This window comes from Vulpes vulpes, chromosome 10 (genome assembly GCF_048418805.1).
Source record: "Vulpes vulpes isolate BD-2025 chromosome 10, VulVul3, whole genome shotgun sequence".
Lineage (NCBI taxonomy): Eukaryota > Metazoa > Chordata > Mammalia > Carnivora > Canidae > Vulpes > Vulpes vulpes.
The window spans coordinates 93,420,443-93,442,973 of record NC_132789.1 but is presented as its reverse complement, the minus strand read 5'-3'; the positions used below and the strand labels follow the sequence as shown (position 1 = coordinate 93,442,973).

Genomic DNA, 22,531 nt, shown 5'->3' with positions numbered 1-22,531 from the left:
GAAGTCAAGAAGGACAGAATTCTATCCTGAAATATTTCATTCTACATGAACCATAATAGGAAAGATTAAAATGTTTATTTCTGCAGTGAACTGTGTCAGTTTTACACTGTGGGCTGCTGTTAGGTATCTAAAATGACTCCTCCATATTCGCAGAATCTTTCTTTTCACCTTTAGAGTAACTGGAAAATCATGATGAAAGATGGGGGGGGGGGGGGAATAAAAACCCTATTTATCAGTGTGGTCTTTAGCTAAAACCACCTAAAATTATTGATTTAAGATACACAAGAGCAAAAAGTCATACTTAACTGACTGCTACCTCATTTAGATGACTAGTGAACACTTTGGAACCTAATCTTACAGGGTAAAGCCCCTGTCAATAATTCACTCTACCCCCGAGACTGGTCCAAGTCCTAAAGAAATTCAGGAAACCAAGCACAACACTGCAAATAACGAATATGTTTTCAAGATCGTAGGAAGGGGAAGAGAAAGTGGATGAGATCTACCATAATTGGTTCTGACTAGAGATGAATTCCAATTCATTGACAAATATATGTCCTCACTCTACAGAATTCTTAAAAAAAAAAAGAAAAAAAGAAAAAAACCCTCAGCACCAAAGAAGTAAATCTAAAGGAAGTTAAAATAAGAAAAGGCAATAGTGGATATGAAAATTTTTTGTTAAAGTGTTGTTCAATAAAAATGATTATAATCCACTAAAGAATATCAAGTTCACTGAAAGTGATAAACAGACGGTCATACCAAAATATTTTCAAGTTTAAAAAAAAAAGTTATGTGGTCCTGCACATGTTTTCTTATGCTGATACTGTCCGCTCATCCCAAATATCTATTTGGGGAATCTAGAAATGTATGAATAACACAAATAGAGACTACAAAAGGTCAGGATGCTACATCTTAGAATTTCAGAGGAGGAAAGGATCCCCCCCCCTCCAATAATCTGACCCAACTTCATGGCCTAGAGTTAAAGTGAGACCAGAAAAGCCTCGAGACTCCCACATGGTGACAAGGCCCTTGGGCAGCAGAGCCAGGGATCAGGATCAGGATCCAGATCAACAGGGTGCCAATCCATTACTCTTTCCTATCACTTAGCTGTCCTTTCTTGATAAGAAACAGATAATATAAAAGTGAAATTCTTTTTTTTTAAGATTTTATTTATTTATTCATGAGAGACATGGGGGGGTGGGAGGTGGGGGCAAAGACACAGGCAGGGGGATAAGCAGGCTCCACACAGGGAGCCCAATGTGGGACTTGATCCTGGGACTCCAGGATCATGCCCTGGGCCAAAGGCAGGTGCTAATAAACCCCTGAACCACCCAGGGATCCTCTAAAAGTGAAATTCTTATCTGAATACTCAAATGTATTTTTCTAATGTACATCATTCATTGCCACTTCCTCTATAAATATCTCCCTTTAATTAAATGGACAGCATGTGACCCAGCACCTAAAAAATTACTTCCATACTTCTCCCTACTCTTCAATCAGCTGGGCTCTTATAGAGTAGGCTATATACCATTTTGTCAAGTTTCTACTAAAGAAAGACAATGATTTTTATATGACAGGAAGTATATTCTGATTTTTAGTGAACCAAGAAATGTACTGATAAAGTTTGACGTTAATTTTAAGAAAACCTGTATAAGGAAAAAAATAACACTTAAGTGAATTTAGAAACTTACTTTTACACTGATCATGAGAATCAAGCTTAATTTGACTCTCCTACCTGTCTACAACAGATTTTGGAATGAAATGCAATTTTCAAAGGATTTTTCCTTTTCCTTGACATGTAATAAAATTCTTCACAAATATGTTTCAATTAAGAATTATTACTAATTAAATTAATAAATTCTTCCAAATGGATGACATAATCACCCTTAAGGAATACAGTAAATGTAGTATTAGTCTCTTCATGTAAGCTCCATCATTTTTTTTGTAAGCTCCATTATTAAAATCAGTTAAGCATAATACCATCCTTCTCATGAAAATAATTTTCCAGGAGACTGGACTCTCTCCCACCACCCTGCTTCCACCTACCATTCAAACTTAAGAAGTGAGAACTTTCAGCCCTATGCCCCATCTACCAACTGCAGAGGTACTTCAGGACTGCAACCAACCCTTTTTCCCCCTGATGATCTCTGTGAATGATACATATTGTTCAAACTTCAACACAGGACAAGGATGTAACCATTCCTTGCAAGCTGGCTCCAATAAAAGTAATGAAAAGTTAAGAAAGCAGATGGGTAGTAGAATTGAAACAGTAAAAAATGATAATAACAACCATGCCTACACCTTTTCTATACAGGAAAGGACTTGTTTCTACACACCCACCAACCACCCCATGACCTACTAAAAGTACTCTTGAAAAACAACTTTCAGATCAATATAATTTCATCTGTTTGGTACACAGTGATTTAAAGCAAAATTTCTCTGAGACTTTAAATAAAAGTTTCAAACCTGTGGCTGAGTTCCAAGCGATCAGTAGTACCCCTTCCTACCCTGGCACGTTTTCGAGTCTTTGTGCATAAAGGTGTCTTGATAGTCCTCCCAGCACCAGAACTGGCATGACACACACATCTGGCTGACTCCTGCCAGCCCCCTGGCTGATTTGCAGTCTTCGCTGTGCCGCCACACATCTCCTAGGTGGTTGAACTTTCTTCGGGTTTATCCTGACTACCAACATGGACTCGGGACACAAATGCTGAAGATTCTTTGTTGTCTGAGGGATATTCCAAACTGACCAGCCATCCTAAATAATCACGGTACTCCCTATACAGTAGGTGAGGCGAGCTACTTGGCAGTAGCTACTAGTTTCCTCTTTCAAAATTAAAAATAGAGACAGAGAGAGGGAAAGGAACATTCATGTGTTATGTAAATTAAGCCTGCCAAAGTATTAGGAAGTCAGATGTATCCATCCAGTTATAAAATATGCTCTCAGCAGGACCATTATAAACAGACACATCCAAATCCCACTTCCTACTTTTGTTCCTAAGCTTGTACTCCGGTCTGCAAAAGACAAAACACTCCACAGGTTGAGCAGCTTGGTCTGACTCATTCCATCTGTGCTCCCCTGTTGGAGATTATGTAGTAGTCAATTAATTGGTCACAAGACCTATTCATATGGCTCTGGGCAAATGCAGTGACTTGCCTTCAGCTGCAAGGTTGTTCTGACATTGGCCACACCACCCTCTTTAATGGCTCTCATGTGAGCAAGTGTCAGCTGACTGGTCTTACTCTGCAACCTTGCAAAACCCTACCCATAGCAAGTGAGGGAGATAGTTACACACAACAAAGGTAGGGCTTAATACACAGGAGTTGGGGAGGGAGAGTAGGGACACATCGTTGCTTTAATACCAAATAGACACACTTATATATTTAAGAAAAATTATATATACACATACATAAGAAAAATAATAATAAATGAGAAGCCATAAACCCTCTGACATAACTCTTACACTAAATTCCCGATTCCTGGGTATATTCAGGCCAAGAAAACCCTGAACCACCAGAATGTAAGGACAGAAGTTCACTTTTGAATTCTGACATTAACATACTTCATCTGTAAAATGAAATAATGCTATAGGATCAATACGATTTTTCCATATCATGAGTTCATGGAAAAAGTAAGAAGAAATAAAAAGCATAGGTCCTTAAAATACAGGTCAGATCTTGAAAACTATAAGGGATTGTCTTAACTCTTTTTTTTTTTTCCTCATCCTTGAATTTGGCTGAAGAAAATATTAATAGATCCTTAAAATCTGATGAACCTTTGGTTGGGTCTCTAGCATCAAGAGGTTTTAAATGTGTCTTTATAATGGCAGCCAATTATTTTACCCCACAAGTGTGAGAAAAATATAATGATATTGGGGCAGAGGCTTCAATTACATTAAGACATCATTATCTGTGTGACCCTAAAGTTCCTTTATAACAAACCCAAAAAAGATCTTAAATACATCCTCCCTTGAGAAATAAAGATTGCAACACACCTACAACAATGACTAGATTTCTCTGTGCACGTGATAAACTGATAGTGCCAAGATAAAACCAGATTAGGAGAAAATGAATTCATTTTTCCAGAAAGGGGAACACATTTTGACCTTAAAGCTTAACTATGTGGCCACCATGTGATCATGGGTTCTTCTTTTTCTCCTGAACTGTCTTTAACATCACTTTCTCTTTTTAAACAGAGACTCAGAAGCTCACTTATGCAAGCACTATAACTCTTCCACTTTAGGCACAGGGCAGCTGGATGAGCAAAGCCTGAAAGGAAAGCCTCCTTTCGCCATTATCACACTCACTTCCTAAGTGGCCCAAGTGAGGCTCCAAATCAGTGTCTCCAATTCACCCACACTTTTACCTCCTCTAAAATCACAGGAGAAACGAAAGTATAGTTTGTCAGAAAGAAAACTGCAGGCCCCAAATGGTGTTACTCCAGTCACACCAAGTCATCAAACCGGAGCTTAATAACTAACTTCACTGCAGTTTTAACCTCCCCTAGCGTTCTGTTTTAACCTGTCAAATCAGGAATTTTCAAATAATCACCAATGAGGAAATCTAGCACACGGGTCCCCTCCACCAACCCCTACAAAGGAAGCTAAGGTAATCTGTATAGTAAGACCCCTGACCTTCTTTTGTTTTCTTTTGCTTATACCTTTCTTTCTCCCCCGTTCTTCCTATAAAAACCTTCCATTTTGAACAACTCCTTGGAACATCCCTCTGTTTGCTAGGTGGGATATTGCTTGATTCATGAGTCATTTAATAAAGCCAATTAGATCTTCAAATTTACTCAGCTGAATTTTATTTTTTAACATGTTCACTGTTGATGTCTGGCACCTAAAAATGCCAAAATAACTGAATTTTATAAACTATGTACAAGTGCTGGGGGAACATACCCCATTTTTTATATGTAAAAAAAGAACGTAGTTTTAAAAATGTAATACTAACAGTTATTTATCTGGAATCTAATGAAAGGACATGAAATCCTCTTTTTTTCCCCTAACTTGAGACAGGGGTGGAGGCGCAGAGAGAGTGAGAGAGAGAGGATCTTAAGCAGGCTCCATGCCCAGTGTGGAGCCAGGCGCAGAGCTTCATCTTACAACCCTGAAATCATGACTTGAGCCTAAATCAAGGAGTTGGACACTTAATGGACTAAGCCACCTCGACACCCATGACACTCTCTTTTTAAATATGTATTCTAAATAATTATTTAACCTATACTATCATAACATTTGCATTTATAGCAGTATTTGAAGCCTTTAGAAAATATATCAGGATGATTGAACAGCTTCATGGCTAACTATTAAACATAAAAAATGAAGCAAACATTTTAAATGATCAGAATAATAACAGATGAAATGACAACACAGTTACAAAGGATAATTGGATGAAATAAGGATCAAACTGCATTGGGAAGGAATTCCCTTAAACAGAAGCTAAACACCTTCTGTATGTTTCTTTCATTCAGCCAGCCATCTTTAAACACTGCACACCAGTCACTGTTTCTCCCTAAATTGAGTCAGCATACCTTTTATCCACCTAGGCTAAGTGATGCTCAAACTCAGTATGCTTATAAACACAGATTGCTGAGCCTGCCCCCAGGGTTTCTGATTCAGCAGTTCTGAGGTGGAGTCTGAGAATGTACATTTCTAACAAGTTCTGAGGATGCTGTTGCTGCTTGTCTGGGAACTACACATTTGAGAAACACTTCCTTGGTAAAAATTTCATTTTCCCCATGATCACTTCCTAGGCTAGAAGATCTTTTTCTCCCTTGAATTCTTCTGTAATTTTTGTTTAAAGATTTATTTTAGAAAAAGAGAGAGTACATGTGAGTAGCAGGTGGGGGTGAGGGACAGAGGGAGAAGAGAGAGAGAACCCTCAAGTAGACTCCCCATTGAGCATGGAGCCTGATGCAGGGGCTCAATCCCAGGACCCTGAGATCATGACCTGTGCTGAAATCAAGAGTCGCGTGCTTAACAACTGAGCCACCCAGGCATCCCCCTCTATAATTTTTTTAAACCACACTTTTAACATTTAACACATAACTGCTTTGCAACATAGTGTATGTACCTTATGATCCTAACTAGATCATAAATTCTGAGTATAAAAACTGGGTTTGACATTCATCTTTGTACCTCACACAGGTCTTACACTCGGTAGATGTAAGTTTCTTTTTTTTTTAATTTTTATTTATTTATGATAGTCACAGAGAGAGAGAGAGAGGCAGAGACACAGGCAGAGGGAGAAGCAGGCTCCATGCACTGGGAGCCCGACGTGGGATTCGATCCTGGGTCTCCAGGATTGCGCCCTGGGCCAAAGGCGGGCGCTAAACCGCTGCACCACCCAGGGATCCCCTTTTTGATAGTTTCAATGTAAACATTCAGTGGTATTAAACCAATGATATGAATCTATCTACAACAAGCAGTGTTCTCCTTTAACAGTCTAATGCATATTTTCTGACCAAGAGGGTGATTGTGCTTAAACACACACACACACACACACACACACACACACACACACCATCTTTCTCTCATTTATGATGGCAAAAGTTCCTTTAGAAGCTTTAACATTTTGTGTTCACTCCAATCAATGCGACTCATGCAGTATCGTAACAGAAAGAAATTTAAAACTTTTAAAAAGTGGGGATGCCTGGGTGGCTCAGTGGTTAAGTGTCTGCCTTTAGCTCAGGGAGTGACCCTGGAGTCCCGGGATCAAGTCCCACATTGGGCTGCCTGCAAGGAGACTGCTTCTCCCTCTGCCTATGTCTCTGCCTCTCTCTCTGTCTCTTGTGAATAAATAAATAAAATCTTAAAAAAAAAAAAAAGCTTTTAAAAAGTGAAAGAGCCATTTCCTCTGTCCCTCCCCTTAATAACCTTTAATTCCACAGCTCAAAAATCTGATAAAATGTAATAGAGATGTATATCAAAACCACAACCACTGTACTTAGATGCCTCTGTATGACTCCAGATTTCCTTTTATGTTTAAATGGGAGTTTTAAAACTTCTTCAGTAAATGGAAAAAACAAGTAATAGTTATATCAACATAACCGTTCTTCTGAGAAGTTCTGAAACCACTTTAAAGCATAAAGTTGAACAAAAATCAAAATGGCTGCACTAATGCTTCAGCAAAGCTCAGTTTTTAAAGTCACCTTTTCCTTCTCTTCTGCAAACCTCCCCTCCTCCCTTCTTTGAGGCTTTTGTTTCAGGAACCCAGAACCACTCTAAAGACATGATCGAGAAGACTAGTAGCAGAGACATAGTCCCTGCCCAAACCAGCTAGATCCTCTATTTCCCTATAAAACCCCCTTACCCCTTCCTCGGGGAGGGCTTGCAGTTTTTGAAGGCCATAGCCTCCTGCAGCCTCGTTTGCCCAGCAAAGCAATAAAACTATTGTTCCTCTTTATTCCAAACTCTGTCTTCATGTTGTATTTTGGCTCCAAAGCACAGAGGTCATTTTTCAACAACAATCAGAGTAGCTCATACAGTAGCTAAGAGAAAGATACCTTTAGATCTTTGGTGTCCCAAATTCTATTCTATACCTCAATTTGATCTTTCTTTTCTCTCAATCTTCTGTTTCCTGAAATGGAATCATACTCATCTAGGTACCCATACTATATGACTCATTATCACGCTGGACATCCTGATATTTAAATACTACACAACATACATACAAAATTTATCATCATCCTTTGTAATGCTACTCATGGTAAAAGTTCTCTATTTCCTTCACACATTTAAGAAAGTATCGGAAGTCACTGCCTGAATTCCCGCATTCTACCTCCAATTCAATACATTGACTTGAACTGCTGCTGTCACCAGAGATACTTTCACAATACACATGAACTATAGCAGATGTTAGAGGGGAAGATTAGGGAAGTGTGGAAGTATGGTGAAGTCACATGACAGATGTAAGGAAGGAAGACTACTGGTTCAACTTTTTTTTTTTTAAGTAAACCCTTCCCCACCCCACCCCCAACATGGGGTTCAGATGTACAACCCTGAGATCAAGAGTCACGAGGGATGCCTGGGTGGCTCAGTGGCTGAGCATCTGTCTGGCTCAGGTCATGATCCCAGGGTCCTGGGATCAAGTCCCACATGGGGCTCCACCACGAGGGAGCCTGCTTCTCCCTCTGCTTATGTCTCTGCCTCTTTCCCTGTATCTCTCATAAATAAAATAAAATCTTAAAAAAAAAAAAAAAGTCATGTGCTCTAACTGACAGAGTCAGCCAGGTGTCCCTGGTTCAACTTTTTAACCTTTATGTGTATTGTTTCCAATCTCATAGCTGGTACTAAGTGGTCCTAGAAAAGAATGCTACATTTATGAGTCCAGAAATGGTGTAAGTATCATCCGGATCACACAGCAAATACTTGTTACTGAAAATACTAGTCCAACCCCATTTTTTGCCATTGGCCAAAATCTCTAATCAACCAGAACACTATTTCCTGTTGTACACAGACTCCTCTGCAACTCCTTCCAATGCGGTGTTCTGGGGACCCACTGAAATCCAAGATTTAGTATCTGTGGAAAAATCCATTCCCATGCCTAATTTAGAGATGGGATAATTAAAGTTAGGAAGGTTTCAAGGTAAGCATTCATGCATTTCTGCATCCCCTTGACTTCACACTCTTCGGGTGATAAAAATAATGATCACTGTATGTAATGAAAAATTAACTTAAAAGTCACAACTGAAAGAGATGGGTTTAAACAGAGAAAAAATGAAGGCCTAACATAACATAGTTTCCAAAAAGTCCAGCCTAATTATTCCTATCTAATGTAACTTTCTATGAAGAATCTTCCTCTGGATGCCTGGGTGGCTCATTCAGTTAAGTATCTAACTCTTGATTTCTGCTCAGGTCACGATCTTAGGGTCGTGGGATGGAGCCTTACGTCAGACTCTGTGCTCAGCGCAGAGTCTGCTTGTTTTTCTCCCCACCCCACCCCCACCTGCACACGTGCTCTCTTGCTCTCGATCTCCAAAATAAATAAATAAAATCTTAAAAAAAAAATCTTTCTCTGCCTATTCACATTACCTTAATGAGAAAAAGAGAACAATAAATGGGGGGACCTCCTGATCCACAGCTACTACAACTGACCCTCCTTTTATCAGAATAACTCACTCTCTTCCATAAAACCTTTTCCACATCCACGAACAACTGATCACAAGCCTTTTTACCAGTAGTTTTCAAAGCATGATCCCAAGAAGCAGACAAAAAAGGTTATGAGATGCTGACAAATTATTGTTTCTTGGGCACCTAGGTAGTTGGTTGAGCATCTATCTGCCTTTGGTGGTGATCTCAAGGTCCTGGGATTGAGTCCCACACATCAGGCTCCCCATATGGAGCCTGCTTCTCCCTCTGCCTCTCTGTGTCTCTCTTTTAAAAAAAATTGTTTCGGGAATCCCTGGGTGGTTCAGTGGTTTGGCGCCTGCCTTCGGACCAGGACATGGTCCCGGAGTCCTGGGATAGAGTCCTGCATCGGGCTCCCCACATGGAGCCTGCTTCTCCCTCTGCCTGTGTCTCTGCCTCTCTCTCCCTCTCTCTGTGTATCTCATGAATAAATAAATAAAATCTTTTTAAAAAAGTATTGTTTCTTATCTGAGTGCTGGTGCTGTGAATACGTAGCAAGCAGAATATGTATATTTTTTCATCTGTATATTAAAGTTCAATTTGATTTTTTTAATTTACTTGAGAGATTTAAAAAAAAAATTTTTTTTTGAGAGAGAGAGAGAACATGTGGACACACAAGTGGGAGGAAGGAGCAGAGGAAAGGAAGAAGCAGACTACCTGCTGAGCAGGGAAGCAGAAATGGTGCTGATCCCAGGACCCGGAGATCATGACCTGAGCTAAAGGCAGATGCTTAACTGACTCAGCCACCCAGGCACCCCCAAATTATTTTTTTCAATAAAAGGCACTCATGCTAGGCTAGCACAAATGGATTAAGGCAAGGGGATAAGATAGTTTTCCTGAAGCAGTATGCTTTGGAGGAATGGGCTTTGGAAACAGATAAACAGATCCAGGATTAACATCAAGTCTGTTAATATTTGGTTGTTTTCAGATATGTGATCATGAACAGCTCCCAAAACCTAAGCAGCAGCCCATCTATACAATACTATTTAGGTATGCAATCAGAAAATAATACACCTGCCATAATGCACTCTAAACTTCACTGACAAGCTCAGCAATCAGGATATTTGGCAAAATGTACAAACTCAGTCACGCCAGGTAGATAATAACCTAGCCAGATTTATAAAGTGCTTATTCTACATGCCAGGCATTGTTCTAACAATGTTTCATTTGATCACAGAAGTTGGTAGCTCTAATCTCTTCTTTTAACACAGAAAGAGAATGGAGCACAGGAAGGTCAAGGAACTGGCCCAAAGTATGTAGCTTGTTAGAGGCAGAGCCAGGATGTAAATCCAGGCATCCCGGCTCACAAGTGAGCCACACCACTCATTCTCACACTATTCTGGCAGGAGGTGCATAACGGCACCTGACCATGTGAGGACTGATTTAGGAAGAGATTTGAGAGGAGGCAGTTGAATAAATATCATTGACTGACAAATTAACTCAAATTCTTTCTCTTACATCTCAAAACCCACACCACTTACAATGTTTGGATTCTTACTAATGCAGTCCTCTGTGAGGACAAGGTCCCAGTCATGTGCACTGTGGGTGACTAAGTCTCTTGTCAGACACCTTGCCATGAACCCTGCCCTGCTCTCTGGTAAACAAGCCCTGTACAGGAGCCAAGCACACCAGCCATCCCACAGGATGCCTACTTTGCCCTCCTCTCTGACCCTGTCCAGTTCAGTACTTCAACTGAGGGACACACTCCTAAGCAGAGTGATTTTTTGATCCATACAAAGTTAGCTCAAATGTACAACAAAGTCAACCAGTATTACTCCTTTGACTTAAAGTGAAGAACTACCTGGAGACAATTTAGCTTTCAGATTTAGATAAAAGGTACATGAAAATTCAGGATGACCTTGTAGTACTCATAATTATAACCCAGATTATTTTCTACTCCTATATACCCATACTTTGAAAAACAAAGCATATGTTACCCAGCACAGAAAAGCAACTGACAGAATGAATGAATGAATGAATGAATGAATGAATGAATGGCATGTTTTCAAGGAATCTTTGAAACACAGAAAAATTATGTTACAAACTTAGATTAAAAAAACAGGATATAAAATTGTACATGTACTTTTGATAACTGTGCTTTTAAAAAACCAAACCTAGAAAAAATAACAAGGAAGAAAAATCAGAATGTCTGAATGGCGAGACTAAGAATGCCTTTCCTTTTATTTTTCTCTACTTTCCAATTTTAGGATATGTATTATTTACAAACAATGGTAAGAGCTACTTTTTTAAATTCTTGCTGCCAAATCAGTAATGAACACTTGATTTCTTTATTCTATAACAATTCTGCAGGCTTTATTGTAAGGAAATTGTCAGAGTCAAAACAATTTCAGACAACTGAAAGGAAAAGCAAAGCATTCACCCTGCAAGAGTGCAATTCTACTCACACTATTTGTCCTTCAACATAATTGCTATCATTAAGATTTATATAAGCCAGCAAAAAGTATATAGCTGCAGCTATATACTCTTTTACAGTGTCTGACTAAAAACAAAACTCCCCAATTTCCTTTTATTTGGAGATTTAGTTTTATAACCTAGTAGCAATACAATATACATAACAATGACAGGATTTTTAAGCTACACAACGTTACACTTTTTTTTTTAAGTGCTATTCAAAGGCTATCTAACCAAGTACTAGCATGCTTACCACATAGATAAGGAAAAGAAAGATGAGACTCCAGGAGATTCTCAACTTAATAAATGAAACCGTGGATCTGAGGATGAGAGTTACAATTAAACTGTGGTTGTACCGATTTCACATCTAAACTTTAATATGACAAAGAGGTGGCCAGGCCTGCTAATTCAAGGCTAGAAGGCTCTGCTGCGTTAACTCCCCACCCACAAGAAGGGGCACTGCTTGTCTTTTTGTCTCAGTAAAACGATTCACCCTTTCTGGAATCAGCCAGATAACCAGCAATTTAGGTAAAAACTTAAAAACTTTCATCAGTTCTTTTTAAGGGTCACTATCAGACCTCAATCTACAATCCTTTTCCCTATGCATGATTTTTACTCATCCCCACGTTTCACTGAAATTAATAACCACACAATGTCTTTTAAGATCTCCTAAAGTTTGAAACATATTAGCAACAAAACATTACACAACTTTTAAAGTTTAACTGATGTCCAGCTGGGTTGTCACTAGCATTTGGACCTTAGCATAAGTATCAGCAGTCCAAATCTGATTAAGAAGTTGGAAACTGAGCTACTGAGCTGGAGCTGGATTTCATCTCTGAAATCATTCACTGGCCTCTGATTCTCTGCAAAGCATGTGAGCAGGGCACCCAGTTACAAAGAAAAGGAGTCTGACCACAATTGAGGGTGGGTGGGGCCGCGGACTGGGAGTCCCAGGACACTTGGATGGCCTGGCCAGCCATTCAGACTGCAGAAGGGGCAGTAGCAGTGGTGGTGGCAGTGGGTGCTGTAGCGCAATGTGTCTAAGCTAATAATGGGCTGAAGAGGCAAGATGGTGTAGGGCTGCCTGGGCATTCTGGCCTCATAAGGTGCTTACGGCACTAGCTGATCTCCCCCCACACACACACACTTATTTTATCATTATTTTAGACAGTTAAGCTGTTTTTGAAGTTTCAGAAGGAAGGATGTGTATAAATAAGCTTATAAATAAGCTATGAGATAGCTTATATATAATGTCTTGAAATTTGGTGTGTCATTGGAGAGGGCACCACTGCCTGCCCCTGGGGTCCTGTTTTATTTTCTGAAAATCACTCATGAGACTGCTGTCCTCACTGCCCCAGTCTCTGTACCACCTCTGCTGCTGCCTGGCAAGAGAAAGGGGGGGGGGGGGGCATGGTATCCATAATTCTTAAACATGAATTCAATTTTTTATAAAAAAGTTGCCTTAAAGAGCTATTCAGAAATTCCAATTCAACACAGTAGCTCACTCACTCAATTTTTTTTTTTTTTAAGATTTTATTTATTTATTCATGAGAGACAGAGAGAGAGAAAGGCAGAGACAGAGGCAGAGGGAGAAGCAGGCTCCATGCAGGGAGCCGGATGTGGGACTCAACCCCGGCTCTCTGGGATCATGCGCTGGGCAAAAGATAGGCGCTAAACCACTGAACCACCCAGGGATCCCTCACTCTACCTATTTGACCAAAAATGACTCTATGCTATTGCCAGTTTTTAGTGTACCCACTTTCCCCAACAAAATTGTCACTATTGTTACCAAATTGTATAATTCATGAGAAGCATACCAGAAAAAAATACCTAGTAGAGAACTCTCAGCTATCTCCATCCCTTCCGTTGAGGTAAGCTATAGCATAATGAAATTTTTCTGATGATCTGGAACAGAATCAGCCTGGATTACTCTAACTCCAAGTCCTAAAATGCTGTCAGTACTGAGACACAGCCCACATGCCCAAGCCACAACTAAAGATTCAGGAACCCTGGCTGAGCATTAAGACCCTTTGCAATAACCCTTCTCATTTTTCTGCACCTTCATTTTTTTTTTTTAAGATTGTATTTTAATTTGTAAGTAATATCTACCCCCAACATGGGGCCCAAACTCATGACCCAGGGATCAAGAGTTGCATGCTCTACCAACTAGGCCAGAGAGGCGCCCCAGTTCTGTACCTTCTTATGAGCCTTGTTCCATTCAGGTAAGCTACCCTATGTCCCACACTAGACAGGTCTCTGAGTCTTCCTGGAGAAGAGTTTCATTGTAAAAAGGACTTTCTCTCCCTCTCTCTTATATTTACAGCATTAAAAAAAAAAAACATTTTTAACCATTTGTAATTTTTTTGACATTTATAACGTGAGGATACAACTATCTTACAGAGGAACAAATTAATTCAATCAAATTACTGTAAATGGTATTACACAAACAGTAACTATTATTATTGTAACAATTATTACAGCCATTGGGATAATTCTGGAATTTTACAAGTTATTCATCAATCTGTGCTGTAATTACATAAAACATCAAATAGGATTAAAGAAAATCAAAAGCATAGGATACTCTTCTACAATTTATAAAGACAGCTCATTGGTTTGCAGAATAATTTATTAACTTGCCTTCAATATATACTATCTAAAGACTTAGGACTCCATTTATTTATCCTTTCAAATATTTGACGTGTCAGGCTCTGTTCAGGATGCTGATGATACAGAGAAAAATGGTATTAGTGTGCTAACAGTCTCAAGGCAGATGTGGCGATGGTGTAATTAGGCTGCAGTGTTGTGGGCCTAGGAAGAGCAGGAGAGGGTCTTGCCCCTCTCTTCACTCACCACTGGGGATATGAAAGCTGGAGAAAGGGAAGAGGTTTTATCTGGAGCATGTAGTACTTGTGCCTCCCTGTTGACCTGTCTATAGAGACAGAGCCTACGTCACAACTTCCACTGCTACCATCCTAGTAGCTACAAATACTAAAAAAAAATAAAAATAAATAAAAATAGTTGCTTGGAAGTGGATAGAAATCAGTTTATGAGAAGAGAAAGCTGAGAAATGAGAGGCTGGGAAAAGATATTCAGCTCTGAATCAGCAGACTCTCATTTCTCTGAGTCAGTTCCTCATGACAAGGCTGAGTACTAGGAACTCAGGAGATGCCAGCAACAAGATGAGCAGTCACCATCAGCAGTGTCTCTGCTGAGAGGATGTCATACTAGCAAAGAGAACCCTGGACTAGAAGGAAAGAACTATATCTAGTTCTGACCATCATTCACTAGCCACATGATTCTGAGGAAAGATACTCAGCCTCTCTGAACCTCAGTTTCCCCTGCTGGAAATAAATGAGTGATGGTGATACTTACTCCACCTATCTTAGAAGTATGTTAAAAACTTTAAATGTGAGTATGTGAAAGTCCCTCTGAACAACTGTACAGCTCTAAACAAATGTGATGTGTTTTTTTGGTATGCACGTGTCTAAAAGTACTCACTGTCCTATTTGAGTTGCTACACTCATAGATGACTGCATTGTATTTATACAACATGAAGCCAAGATAAATAACTTTGGCCACAATGACATCTGGCAAATAATAATTTTATCCAAGAAAGTTAAGTCACCTCTCCACCCCACCCCCACCCCAAAACATGGCCAATTCTCTGGAAGTTCCAGGCAATTAAGCTCTCTAAAATAGACTCACTGCAAAGTCCTTTGGGAGTAATCCACTCTAGAACAAATTAATTTAACAGCTAGAAAATTATATCTACAAAATAATTAGCTTTCAAAATAACATAGGCATTCTTTCTTCCACTGATAAATTCTTTTTCCACCTCTTGTGTACTTTCAACCATCCTAGTTCCCCTCCTAAAATACCTTTTACCTAATTCTCCAAGTCAAATCCTCAAAATTTTTTCAGGACCCAAAACCAAGGGCCATCTACCCCATAAAAATTTCCCACAATGATCCTTTTCTGAAGACGTTTCAACATCTATAATGGGAAAAGATAATTGGACCCTATACACAATGCTTCTGGAATTCTCTATTTGTTTCTTAAAGCACAGAATCTCTCAACAACCATTGTTTAACATGGTTCAACTTTTCCCATTGGCTACACCTTAGAATGAGTCTCTGTCCCTTATACTCTGCCATGGTCATGGTGTAAAAAAGAACAGATGCAGGCTGTACACAATTCCCATAAAAGAACACATGTGGAAGTGGTGTTTACCCAAAGTAGTCATGAATCTGCATTTTTGTAATAAATAATCTCCAGATTTTAATGCTCTGTCACCATTGTGAAGTATAAATCTCTCTTCATCTCATCACATACAGAATGCTAGAATGTCTGTTAGGAACTTCTAACACCTAATGATGAACTTCTTGAGGACTGCACACTACATTTTACTTTCTTTCGTGTTTCACTTATTTAGCTCAGTTAACACTGAGCAGAGAGAAGGCACCTAAGAAATGGTACTTAAGTTAGAACAAACCTCTTTTCTGTCATATTTACTAAGGCTGCCTCAAAAATAGCTGTTCACCTAAATTATGGAAATAGTCACTCTCCCAGGGAAAACAAAACTCTTATACTACAGCTCAAGGTGACATAGATTCAAATGTTCCTTTGAAAAATAGTTATACAATTAAAAATCTGACTGTATTTAATTAGTCCAAAACGCAATCTGACGGCAACCCCGCTATCAGTTCTTAAAGGGATTCAGTTATATTCCATCCAATAGAACTGTTGCAAACACTGACTTTATTATAGAAGAGGTTCCAAAGAAAAAGAAAAAGGGTCTTAAGGGGGAGGGTTTCTTAGCAGGGAGAATTTCTAGTATTCATGACATACTCCTTTGCTGACAGGAGCTACATTCAGTTACATCAGCAACTTCATTGGCATCACAAATACAACTGGCTCCCAAAATTTGGTCTTCAGAAGTACTACCTAATAGTCCTTTTCAAATTATTCCCTGAAAATTCAAAGGGCACAATGAAACACTGTTGATCAGAAATATATCTCAAGCCCCATATATTATTTAAAATCTTCTAATGCCCAAATTTTTTAAGTTTTTTTTTTTTAAGTAATCTCTACATCCAACGTGGGGCTCAAACTCACAACCCTGAGATCAATGGTCACATGCTCTACCAATTGAGCCAGCCAGGGATCCCTCTAGTACCCACATTTTAAAAGAGCAAAAAGAAACAGATGAAGTGAGTTTTAACTATTTTATTTAGCCAACATATACACAATCTTATCTCAACATGCAATCAATATAAAAATTAATGAGTTATTTTCCATTCTTTTTTCACACAAGTCTTTGAAATCCAGTGTGAATTTTATACTTCGAGAACATCTCAATTCAGACTAGCCACATTTCAAGTGTCCACTAGCCACAGGTGGCTACCCATATGAGCAGCACAGCTCTGGAAAACTCTTGAGAAGAACTACGGCGGTGGTATACATGTACAATTTGCCTATCCTATATTTCCAAATTCCATCAAATCGACCAATGAGAAAAAAGACAAACCTAACCCAGTGGCCAGTGGGAAAATTTGGAAGACAAGTGTTAGAGTCAGAGTGTCCACAGTTGTCAGCGAAACCTTACAGACATTCAAGAGGAAGCTGGCTCACTCCCAACCCCCACGCAAACAGAACTGAGAGGAATCATTACCTCTATTCACCAAGCAGTGAGTACGCGCATTCGCCAATCTCAAATGCTGTAATAATGAAAATCACATGACAAGGGAAATGAAAATTGAAGAATTTGGGGCACCAAGAAATAATAAAGAAAACTCTGGAAGTGTAACATAAACCTACCTCCTCTACAGAAGAAAAACGATCGCGTGACAAATACTTTGGAGCAAATCTTGACCATTCAACTCCATTTCTCTTCTAAATCTAAATCAACAAACAAGTCTTGATTCTTCCTTGTGTCCTTCCCATGGTACAAAGAAGGTGGGGACTGTAAACCAAAGAAGTGTATTGCACTCTATGTAGGAAAGAACCTTGCCACTCATTTGATACTCTGCATAGGCCTCTTTATACCGGCTTTTACACCTGGACTTTTAAGATTCCTGGGTCATGTCTCAGGGCTCTTGGAATCTCTGGAAACATGCACACGGTTACACCCCTTGGACACTGAAGTTATCTTTGTTAGCTCTCTGCACTCTTTGATCACTGTATCATCCCTTGGGAACTCAACATTCCTTCCCGTGAATGCTGATCCACCAACAAATGTGCTGTTCTCTGCCTTCTTTAAAAGCAGCCTTGACTTCTACCCCTACCTATTTTCCAATATGACTTTGACTATAACCTCCTATTCTTACAGCTATCATATTCCCTCCAAGCCTGACCTCTGACTTTACATAATCTTCCAGCTTCTTCCAATATCAAGCCCATTCTGGTTTACTTCTTACCCTGCAAACCCTAAAAACCATCACTTTGATTCCCCATCTCATCATCCTTCAGCTGGAACAGCCCCCAAAATTCAGAATCAGTTGTTCATTTATCTTTTCCACTCTAAAGCTGATGAATGTTACACAGTACTGCCATTGTACAATCGATTCTCGTTATTCGTAGTATTTATGTTCTATAAAGTCTCTGCAACAACTAAATTAGTGAATAATGAACCATTGCTTTTAGAGGAAATACAAGGTTGGGTTCCTACAAGCCTTGTGGCCACAATGTTTTCATCAATTGATTACTACTTAATATTGTTTTATGTGTGTTTCTTTATTTCACTAATGGTGGAATCAGAGTAAACGGCACTATAACTCATGCCTGAATGAAGCTCACCTAATATATATATGTGGGCTCTATAAACACAATACATCACAGCCTTCTTGCCTTAACTAGACAACACATCAGCCCTATGTTTGGGGTCATTTCAAACAGCAAAATCACCAACAAGGACAAAGAGGCAAAACAAAAACAAAAACCAAACAAAAAAAAATCTCCAACCTCAACACTAAATAAAGACACTGAAAAAAACCAACAATACTTGTTAACACCATGAGAGCGGATATAAGAAGGCTGTGCTGCCTGACCTCCGCTGGGAACGCGCACATCAGTGACTCTAATGTTTTACTGCTCTGTGATGTCCCTGAACGACCATAAAAGCATCATTAAGTATTGACTTTGGTGTTATAGGCAACTTTTAGTGAGTAGGAGAACACACAAACCTGGAATCCACAAATAATGAAGATGGAATGTACATAGGATCTGACAGGGCTTTTGTGACCATTTCCTTGCTAAACTGTAACCTTCCTGAAAGCAGATCATAGCTCAGTCCTCCATTTATTCCCAGAAACTATCACAGTGCTTGGCATATAGAAATCACTTCGCCACATGTCACCTTTGATTCCTGTGAGAAAATCTTTGCTCTTGCTTTCTCTAGTCTAGAACAAAACTAGATAGACCCTGATTTCTGAGTCTCATTGTCTCTCACTGCTCAGGGACACTACTGTATCAGTTGCCCCCACCACCAGCACCACCTCTTAACTACTTTCAGCCCCTAATAATGCACTCAAAATTATCAATTTATGTAACCTTCATTTTTTATTCTACACAATGCAGAGAACACATGAGAAATGAAACACATAGAGTCATTAGTGATAGTGTATGATGACAGTTGGGAGGCTTTACCCTCTGTAAGCCTGTGGAAGGCAATGACATTCCTTTTTTTTTTTTTCATGATTTTATTTATTTATTCACGAGAGACACACACAGAAAGAGAGGCAGAGATATAGGCAGAAGGAGAAAAAGCTCCATGCAGGGAGTGCAACGTGGGACTCGATTCCAGGACTCCAGGTTCATGCCCTGAGCCAAAGGTAGATGCTCAACCACTGAGCCACCCAGGCATTCTAAGCAATGACATTCCAAAACAGAATTTTCTGCATTTGAACAGTGGCCAGCTATGACTGGTAAAATTCCTAGTATCACAAACATACCAACATGAAAACTCCTTAAAAGTTCTCAATGAAAAAAAATAAATAAATAAAAACTAAAGCCTGTAGTAGGGCAGCCCAGGTGGCTCAGCATTTTAGTGCCACCTTTGGCCCAGGGCATGATCCTGGAGACCTGGGATCGAGCCCCACATCGGGCTCCCTGCATGGAGCCTGCTTCTCCCTCTGCCTGTGTCTCTGCCTCTCTCTGTGTCTCTCATGAATAAATAAATAAAATCTTAAAAAAAAAAAAAAACTAAAGCCTGGAGTATTTGTGAACAATAAAACATAGAATGAAGTTACAGAAGGGACTGGAAATAATACTGCCTGAGAGTGTTTAGGAAGAAACCACAAATTCTCATCAGAAAAGTCCACCTTCTCATTTATTGCTGCTCCCTCCTCCACACACCTGTCACCCTCCCTGCTCACACCATTCCATAGAATTAGACTTTCAGAAAACTAGTAAACCAACTCTGATCATGATAACCTAGTATTTATTTTTAGAAAATCATCTGCAAAAAAAAAAAAAGAAAGAAAGAAAATCATCTGCAGGTAAAATGGAAAGAAAACAAGAACAAAAAAAATATGAGAATAACTTATGCATATTTAGTATTTAACTCTCCATATGCAAAGATAAAAGCTAAGAATGTGCTAAGTGAAAAAAAGAACTGAAAAATGAAGGAATCTACCAAGCTTAGAAACTTTAGTCATTTAATAGCCATCTATTGAGCACCTTTGTAAGCCTCCCCGCCTCAACCTTTCGATCTACCATCAGGACCTATTATATACATTACAACACAACAGTATGAAACAAACCTTCAGAACCTGAACTGCTCAGGGCAGGAATGTGTCTTATCCATTCCTGTAATTCTACCAATTCATTATATCTGAAATATCAAAGATATTCCACAGATGTTTTTGAATGAGGATTCACTATATAAGATCTACAAGTTCATTCATAACTTAGGGTTCAGAATACAAATCAGAAACACTATGATAAAAGAGTGGTCAGAATGCCTGGCTATCCTACAAAAACCAACTTAACCTATAACACAGCCATTATCCAAATAAATAAATAAACAAACTGTTCTTCATAGCAATAACATCTTTAACATTTTACCTATGGGAAAATGTCTTCCAAGTGGTAAGAGCCTACCATTTTACATAGACACATACGTCAACACACACACACACACACACACACACACACACACACACACACCAATCCTGCTCTTTTAGGGTAGAGGAGGGTGGCAGGAGACTGATCAAAAGTAAGACGATAAGGAGCAGTTGCTGGAGGGAAGAACGCCTTTACCAAGAGTAATTTGAAGTGGTTGAGACACCATGAATACATCATGGTCCCCTCCTGGCTCTGGGAAACAGAGTGGTTCAATGAGGCATCATTACTTCCTGGTGTGAAGAAACACACTAATTTTTTCTAACTTTACAAAGAAATAAAGAACCAACAACAAGGGGTGACTGGAGATCAGGAAAGATCTGGTAAGTCTGGGCAAACCTAATAATAAGAGACTAATCTCATATTAGTAGACAATGGTAACACCATCAAAAGCACAGATAAATGTGCCTAATTAACTTCCCAGTTGGAGTCATAGTAGAAATGCTCTGAAATTTTTCACAAATTTCCCTGGACAGCAATCAAATCAAAGGTCACACCCAGTAGAAGACAGTATAACAAGTGGTTACTTACTAACATAACTCTGCTGCTTACTATGAGCCTAGCACAGTACTTTGTTCTCACTACTCTCATCTAATTGGGATTTTATTTGTTTTTAGATATAAAAAGTGAGATGGAAAATAATTTGCCCCAAATTGCACAGCTAGTACGCAGAAGGGGGGTTCAAACCTGACACACATACACTCGTTTGCATCCTGCTTTGCTTTCTTTGGAAAGAATAAAAGACTATATAATATACTGTAAGGCAATGGCCACAATAGCCAAACTGTGGAAGGAGCCTCGGTGTCCATCGAAAGATGAATGGATAAAGAAGATGTGGTTTATGTATACAATGGAATATTACTCAGCAATTAGAAACGACAAATACCCACCATTTGCTTCAACGTGGATGCAACTGGAGGGTATTATGCTGAGTGAAATAAGTCAATCGGAGAAGGACAAACAGTGTATGTTCTCATTCATTTGGGGAATATAAATAATAGTGAAAGGGAATATAAAGGAAGGGAAAAGAAATGTTGGGAAATATCAGGAAGGGAGACAGAACATAAAGACTCCTAACTCGGGGAAACGAACTAGGGGTGGTGGAAGGGGAGGAGGGCGGGTGTTGGAGGGGAATGGGTGACGGGCACTGAGGTGGACACTTGACGGGATGAGCACTGGGTGTTTTTCTGTATGTTGGTAAATTGAACACCAATAAAAATTAATTTTAAAAAAATAATATACTGTAAGTAATGAGCATATATACATTGGCTATATATAGAAAGCACTTAGAACAGTGCCTGTACTAGTCTGGGCTCACTAAATTTTATTATCATTATTTATTAGGGCAGATTACATGTAGGAAGGCAAGAACACGCTCAAGAAATGAAACCTGTTTTTCAAACAATACTGCTGTGAAAGTCCAGTCTGGAGTTTAACCCTTGCTTTTTATACTACTGTCCCTTGAAAATCCAATAAAGTCTGGGGATCCCTGGGTGGCGCAGTGGTTTGGCGCTTGCCTTTGGCCCAGGGCGTGATCCTGGAGACCCGGGATCGAATCCCACGTCGGGCTCCCGGTGCATGGAGCCTGCTTCTCCCTCTGCCTGTGTCTCTGCCTCTCTCTCTCTCTCTCTCTCTCTGTGACTATCATAAATAAATAAATAAATAAATAAATAAATAAATAAATAAATAAAAATTGAAAATCCAATAAAGTCTACAGCAATTAATTGTTAGTCTCATTCTTCTAGTACTCCAATTTTTTAATGCTTTTAATCAAAAGAATCAGGGGATCCCTGGGTGGCTCAGCAGTTTAGCGCCTGCCTTCAGCCCAGGGCGTGATCCTGGAATCCCGGGATTGAGTCCCATGTCGGGCT

The 22,531-nt window shown here is 39.4% G+C and overlaps 1 protein-coding gene across 9 annotated transcripts in view; it reads right to left on the bottom strand.

The window, feature by feature from the left end:
• The window catches only part of FNIP2 (folliculin interacting protein 2), a 133,604-nt gene that overhangs the window by 89,013 nt on the left and 22,060 nt on the right, over window positions 1-22,531 (bottom strand). The window contains exon 1 of one of the 9 annotated variants that reach the window (XM_072724927.1): window positions 2,464-3,070. The exons of 6 other annotated variants lie outside the window; for them this stretch is intronic. In XM_072724927.1, the coding sequence (XP_072581028.1) occupies window positions 2,464-2,642 (179 nt within the window). In that variant the 5' untranslated portion in view covers window positions 2,643-3,070. Of the gene's footprint in view, window positions 1-2,463; window positions 3,071-22,531 lie in introns of those variants that run through there. 2 more of the 9 variants (XM_072724930.1, XM_072724928.1) reach the window with 2 other exon arrangements.